At 44.0% G+C, this 7,372-nt stretch overlaps 1 protein-coding gene across 1 annotated transcript; it reads left to right on the top strand.

Annotated features, from left to right (window-relative positions):
• Positions 1 to 2,191: 2,191 nt before the first annotated feature.
• Positions 2,192 to 5,220, top strand: LOC136473817 (protein CURLY FLAG LEAF 1-like). Its single transcript, XM_066471460.1, has 2 exons — positions 2,192 to 2,559; positions 4,210 to 5,220. The coding sequence occupies exons 1-2, from the start codon at positions 2,341 to 2,343 to the stop codon at positions 4,750 to 4,752; spliced, it is 762 nt and encodes a 253-aa protein (XP_066327557.1). The 5' UTR covers positions 2,192 to 2,340; the 3' UTR covers positions 4,753 to 5,220.
• The last annotated feature ends 2,152 nt before the right edge of the window (positions 5,221 to 7,372 follow it).

Genomic DNA, 7,372 nt, shown 5'->3' with positions numbered 1-7,372 from the left:
GACTCTGGACTCAAACTTGAGTTAGACTCGGCTTCCACCACGAAAAAGATGAATTGGACGTCCATGCTGGACCTCCTCCTCTACTTGGCTTGTATGCGACGAAGTAGTGCTGTCCTCATCACCCCTCATCTACAAAACTAGTGTTTTTGGACCCCCTAACTTTTAAAACTGTTTGTTTTTACACCTTGGCCAATTTTGATAATGTTTTTTTTGCTGATGTGGCACGAGGGGTAAATCGGACTAAGTTGAAAGTTGAGGAGGTAAATCAAAACAGAAATATTTTCTAAAAAAAATTCAAAAATTCTTAGTTTTTTTTTCAAAAGTTTATCTAAATGTTTTTACAAGGGAAAATAACGCAATTAAAATCCTATAATTTGGTTTAATCTTAGAAAATTTACTTAAGCTAGGAAAATTAAGAAACTTGTTTTAAATTTTTTCTTCTAAAGTCATGCCCTATGTTATGGTACCTATCTTGAAATTGTTTAAATTTTGAAGGACTCATTTTGGTTCTTATTTTCTAGTTGAAGTTGTTCTTATCTATCATAATTAGTCGTTATTGATCGTCCGTACTATGTAGAAGCACTAGTGTAGTATCGTCAGGATCATAGTTGGCGTTGGTCCCCTGCCTTGGATAAATTTTTAAAGTAGCTGTGTTAGCCTGTTTGGTTGCATGCACCCCTGCCTTGGATAAATTTTTAAAGTAGTTGTGTTAGCCTACATGGTTGCATGCACCCTGCCACACATATGCATTATTTTTCTATGTAAAAATATTTTAGAAAAAAATCTCTTTCTCTCTCTTTCCTCGGCACTGTTTTTTACATCTAGTGCTGAGGGAACTGGTGCTGGAGCATGATTTTAGAAAAAAAAATGAAACTAGTTTCATAAATTTTCGAGCAAAAAATGTTTTTTATATAATTTTTCTAAGATTAAATCCAATTTTAGGATTTTAATTCTATTATTCTCCCATGCAAAATATTCAGATGATTTTTTTATATATTTTTTAAATATTTATGGTCCGATTTAACTCCCTAAAATTTTAACTTAGTTCAGTTTACTCATTTTAACGTGGCGCTACATTTCAAAACCATTTAATGTGCAAAAGACTGACGGTTTTAAATGTTAAAAAACTAGTTTTATTAATAAGAGGGGGTAAATCAGACGACCACAAATGTTGAGGAGTTTAGATTTAGAAGGATTTTTCCTTATTGTCGGGTGGAAGCCGGACAGTGGTAACACTAGCTTGAGTGCCTACTATACATTGACTAGTTAAAAAACTGATAGTGAAAATGGTTGTAGGACCCATAGCGCTGGGATCCCAATACCCCTTAAGGCCAGTCCCAGTGGAGAGTTTCATTACACAGTTACTAAGACTGTCATGTTAGCTTTGTGTTGATAAGAGCAAGTACAACAATTGGCTTATAGCCAAGCTAATTAATATTTTTGCTGATATGGAAGAGAGAAGGAAGGAGAGAGAAGTGAGCCTAGTTCTCATGCAAGCACCTGGACACGGAAGCATAGGCAGTAGTGGATCCCAGTAGAGATGTATGTGAGGAGAAATATGAAAGAGAATGAAGACATATAATAATAAAGAAATTTTATAGACAAATAGAAGGCTAACTATTGTATAGTTTAACTCTTATAACTTGGCTTATAGCAAGCACTTGGCTCTATTATTGATCTTGCTCTAACTGTGCTAGCGAGTTTCATTCAGACGAAACTCTATGAAATTCTCTCTCTCTCTTTGTAAATAAGCTGCCAAGTAAGCAGATTTGATGATATGTCACTACATTAAATGATAACGAAACTCTTTTGAAATTTTCATTGTGACAGGCCTAACAACGTGAAGCAAGCATATATCAACAACCAAAATGCGTGAAAGCCACCAATATTTGAACCTCCAACCTCCAAGTGCGTAGCACTGCCAAATAAAAACCGTGACAAAGGTAGGATCGGGGGCAAACAAAAGAAGAAAACGACCAAAGATACCTCATCAAGAAATGAGCCAAGCTAGTTATATATAACAGTGGGCGGCTGCAATCCATTCGGCCTCCATCGCTGCCGCGGACGCACTCTACAAAGCCACAGCGCAGCCGGCGGCAGCAACCAGCAAGAGCAACGGCGTCGCGCTGCCCCCACACGGCCACACCACACGCACCCACAACACCACCGCAGCGAAAAGCAGCCTGCCTCCTTCCTTTCTCACCTTCGCCCACCTCCCCGCTCCCCTGTCCTCTCCGTTCCTCTCGCGCACACCTCTTCCTCCACTCCACTCCACTCCACTCCACAAACACCCACCCACCCACCTGGCCTGCCGGGGCGCCCCACACCCCCCTGGCCTTGATGACTACTGCGCCCAACATCGAGATGATCGCCTCCTCGCTGCGCCACTGCTCCCTCAACGGCGGTGCCGGCGCCGGCGCTGGCGGAGGGAGCGGGCGGCGCCGGGGAGGCACCAGGCGCCGCGGCGCCGAGGGAGGCGACGACAGCGAGGGCGTCACCGTCGAGCTCAACTCCGAAGTCGCGCTGCCCTACCACTGGGAGCAGTGCCTCGACATCCGGGTACGTCTGTTGCTGCACTGCATATCGTACCCTACGGTCGGGTTCCTTCATTCCCATCACGCTCACGGCTCGCGGCTGAACGCCGGTAGCGCGTGCGGGTTATTTCCCAATCATTTGACCATAAATGGCCAACGGTCTCCGAGTCCGAGGTAGGTGGATGCCGGCGGCCGGCGCGTTTCAGGAATGGATGAATCAATCAATCATTCACTCATTAATGGCGAAAGTGGCGAGCAGACCGGCCGGATGGGGATAGGGATTTTCCCCTTCATTAACTCGCTTCCGCCGGCCTGTCCCCCTCTTTTGTTCTCTTGCTCTTGGATTCTTGTCTTGCGCCTCCCGGACCCGGTTGAGATTAGCTTTTGTTCTTCCTTCCCTGTGTTGGGTTTTCTTTGGATTGTTTGGCCGGGGATTTCTTGATTGCTTTCTTCTCCTTTGATTGATCTCCCTGTTTCCTTGCATTTCTGAATCTGAAAGAGAGAGAGAGAAAACAAGAACCTGTCTTTCATCTTGGTTCGAGCTCATTCTTGTTCCATCTGCTTGTTCTGTTATACTAGCGTAGCGTTGTCCCAATTTCATTTCGGGGGATGTGATTAAGGCGAGTTCAGATCTGTTTGTCTTCTCAATCCTGACACATCCCCGCACTTTTTATTAATCTGTCTCTATCTGGAACTCGAGATTTCGCCGCGGATTTCTTCTGGACCACAGCGTTCTGCACTCTGTAGTTGGTCCTGGGCCGTAATCACCCAGCCTAATCACTTGCTCTGTTCAAGCGCTGTGTGTGTTCCCCACTGCTGATGCAGAGAGATCTTTGAGTTGGAGGAGCCCATGGCTTGCTTCGAGCGAGTTATCTGACTCGCGCCCACTTTATCTGAACAAGTAAGCACATCATCATCATCGTAGTTATTATTATTAACTGAAAAGGCCTGTGATACGCAACTCAAGCTGTTCCCCCGTTTACTTTCTTTCCTCCTGGAACCAATGCAAGTTGCATTGTTTGCATCTGATTCTCTCCAGCAAGAAATTCAGAGAACCCAAGCAAAAGGCAGCATCTTTTTTTTGAAACACAAAACACATCATCATAGGTGAAAAGTCTTTCCATCGGCAAGGCTTTTTCGCTGAAAAGCTCCTTTCCATGATTCCATCGCAGACAGAGACGGTGTTCGTGAAGGGAAGGCGTGTGTGGTCATGGTGGCGTTTCCTCCTTTCCAGCCCTGCCCGGGCTGCCTTCCTGCAACCTGTTCCCCTATACCTGCATAGTGCCCTGCCCCCCCAAATGCCACTAGTTTGTGTGTGTATATATATATATATACTATTATATGCATTATATGATCAGACAAACATAACCCAACAAAGATGATATACCGTATACGTACGTAGATAGCATTTCTTTGATGCAGAGTTTTGGTCACTGATAATATACGTATATATAGTAAGCATCTGAATCTGCATTAGTTGCTCTTGCAGACTGCCCAAATATGCACAGTACTTTTTTGCAGATTCTTTCTAAGTACTACTAGTATGTATACTTACTAGGAGTGGTCTACGTGCAAATAGATACTATATATAGCGTTCTCGAAAATCGATTTGTAATGTAATGTAATCTAATCTAATAGTTAGTGTGTTGCATTTTGTGAGCTAATTCTCGTGCAGACGGGGCAAGTGTACTACATCAACTGGGAGGACGGCACCCGAACGACGGTGGACCCGCGCACGACGTCGGCCTTCTCCTCGCCGACGCCGCGCTCCACGTCGTCAGCGTCTCGGCGCACCCGCCGCGCGTCCACACCGTCGTCGGGGTACACCTCCTTGTCGTCGTCCGTGGGCGCGGACGTCACCGGCACGTGGCGTGGCGCCGCCGGCAACGACAGCGGCTACGACAACGACGACGAGGAAGAGGACGGCGAGGAGGACGAGGACGAGGACGAGAGCAGCAGCACCACCAGCAGCAGTTCCAGCAGCACGGGCAGCAGCCGGAGCTCGGCCGTCTCGTCCACGCTCTCGTCCTTCTCGCCCACCGACGAGTCCGGCTCCGGCGACAACGGCGGCCGATGCCTCGGCGGCGCCGGGCACGTGCTCGTGGCGGCCGGGTGCCGCGCCTGCTTCATGTACTTCATGGTGCCGAAGCGCGCCGACGTGTGCCCCAAGTGCGGTAGCTCCGGCCTCCTCCACCTCAGCCGCAACGGCTACGCCTGAGATCGCAGTAGCTCGCTTCGCTAATTGTAGGGGGACCTCTCCGCCTGTCGCGCAGGCAGTCGTGCAAGCAACCTCTGTTGGCTTGACCATCTAGAGATCTTCTTCCATAAAAACTAGGAGTACTACGAGTTTTTGTTGCAGAGAGAGAGAGAGAGAGGGAGGGAGGGAGAGGTCCCCAAACCCAATCTTTTGCCATTCATTTCCTGCTATGCTACATTGTACGCCAATTGCCAATGTATGGTGGGAGCAGAGAGGAACCATTCCTTGAATTGTTTTTCTTTCTTTCTTGCTTTCCCTTCCCTGGATGTCACTGTTTTTCCTCTACGTTTCTGCTTGTGAAATTCAGCCAGCTAGGTAGAGAGATCAGGCTAACCCTTTTCCTTTATTTTGCATTATATTTGTTGGTAGTATTAGTTGACCCTCATCAAGAATAACCACATGTATCTGTGCCTCAGTTTAGTTTGTTTGTGTAGCATATAGGCATTGGTATATACATGCCCTTGCCTTGGTAGCATGAACTAATGTGTACTTCCTCCATCCAGAAAAAATACTAGATTCAAATTTAGAATTGCGTTTTTTTTTGGACGGAGGGAGTATGATCCAGGGACGCATGGCGTACAACTACAAGTTTACCAACCACTGGTGTCTGGTGGGCTGGGCTGCTTGTTTTCTGGCGGTGCAATATTCTTTTGGTGTGTGTCTTGGAAGCGAGTGCATGTACATGTAGTAGAATACAGACGATGCGCCTGGGCTGGCCCTGGCCGGGCCTGCTGTTGCATTGCTGGTTTGCTTGCTGCTACTGCACGCTCTCAGTCTCATCAGCTCCGCCAGGCTAGAGCTCAGTAGTGCTCAGAGCAGCTCCACTCCGGTCCGGTCCTAGCATAGCTAGCTTCTTGTGCTCATCCGTATCTGACGCCGGCCCTGCTGCCATGCATGTTCCTGCCAACCAAAAATTCCTCGCTTGTGAGGGGAGAGAAACATATATACTCCCTAGATATGCTACGGAGTATATATTATATATATTTTTAATCGTATAGTAGGAGTAGCAGTATTGCGTATGGGAATGCAGTGACCAGCGAGTGAGATCACAGATGAGGTGCAGCTGGGTTCACGTGCAGCGTCTGTGCTGGCGTGCTATGCTCTCGTCAGTGTGGAACTGGAATGTTTGTCTTGTATTATACGTACAAACTATAGTACTGTGCTATCCTTGGTTCAAAACTGGTGCAATACTTATATTATATATATATATATATTACTGTTGTAGTCATCGATACTTAGAATCTACTCACTCCCTTATAAAAAGCTGAAATTCTCATTTCTCGATAAATCAAATAATCATAAATATAGTTAAATATATAGTTAAGACACTAATATTTATAATTCGCAATAAGTGTTACTACCTTGGCTCCGTTTTATAAAATGGACGCGGTTAGATTCGTAAACAATTATACTAGAAGCATGTCTCGCGTGTTGCCGCGGGATTTTTTTAAATAAATCTGTTATACTCCCTCCAGGTTGGTAAAAGAAGTCGTTTGGGATAATGTTTGGGGTCAAACATTAGGAATATAAATCATGAATAACTTTTAAGTTGTTGAATTTGAAAATGTGAAAAACATATGAATAGATTTGTCTTGAGAAATACTTTCATAAAGATATACATATATCACTTTTCAATAAATACTTTAATAAAAATAAGAAGTCAAAGTTATGCTTTGAAGACTGTGTCGCTGTCCAAAACGACTTCTTTTACCAACCTGGAGGGAGTACTATTCTGTATTCCATATACCGTGTATATATATGAATTTGACTTGCATGTTATTTTATTATATCGAATCTGGTAAAAATCAGTAAGCTAATAGAAAAAAAACCAATAAAATATTTGATCACATTATAGAAGAATAGGTGATGAAACAAATAGCATATGCAAATGACTTTACGTTAATAGATTAGAGATGGCTATGTAAAAAAACACATCACAGACGCACTTTAAGAGATATTACAGACCAAAAAAAGCGCGTCTGTAATAAGTGTAATAAGGTACTACTACAGACGCGTCTTATGTATAGGCGTCTGAGTGAATGCAAACACACGTCTGAAATAAAGTGAACACGCATCTGTAACAAAAGTTATTTCCGACGCATGTTACAGAAAAACGTCTATAGGTTTTCAAATGCTACAAACGCGCGTTGTGTATAAGCGACTATAGTACAATAAATACTACAGACACACTATGTCACAACGCGTCTGAAGAGTTTAAGAATACTGTAGACACGTATTGTAATGACGTGTCTATAGACTTTCAGAATACTACAGACACGCCTTCTTAAAATGCGTCTGCAGAGTTTCAGCATACTACAAACGCTCTTTCGTTACATTCGTCTGCATTACGAAGAATACTAAAGACGTGTGTATACTTAGCGCGGGTCTGTAGTATTTATTTACCATATACGTGTCTGCAACCTACACACGTCTGCCCAAAGTAGACCACTGATATCACAATTAATATATACATATAAATCAGACCAGCAGATCTTACAAAAATGACATCACATTTCAAAATTGTTCACTTAATAAGAACAAAAATTGTTACTGCTATGTTCATCACACAAACATATTAAAC

This window comes from Miscanthus floridulus, chromosome 8 (genome assembly GCF_019320115.1).
Source record: "Miscanthus floridulus cultivar M001 chromosome 8, ASM1932011v1, whole genome shotgun sequence".
Taxonomy (NCBI): domain Eukaryota; kingdom Viridiplantae; phylum Streptophyta; class Magnoliopsida; order Poales; family Poaceae; genus Miscanthus; species Miscanthus floridulus.
The sequence above is the reverse complement of the archived record's forward strand: the minus strand, read 5'-3'. Positions and strand labels throughout refer to the sequence as shown.

What these genes read in the sequence shown, in the direction of transcription:
- LOC136473817 (XM_066471460.1), top strand. Translation starts at nt 2,341, where the DNA reads ATGACTACTGCGCCCAACATCGAGATGATCGCCTCCTCGCTGCGCCAC. An exon ending in AGCAGTGCCTCGACATCCGG is followed by an intron (nt 2,560 to 4,209) that starts GTACGTCTGTTG and finishes ATTCTCGTGCAG; the next exon opens with ACGGGGCAAGTGTACTACAT.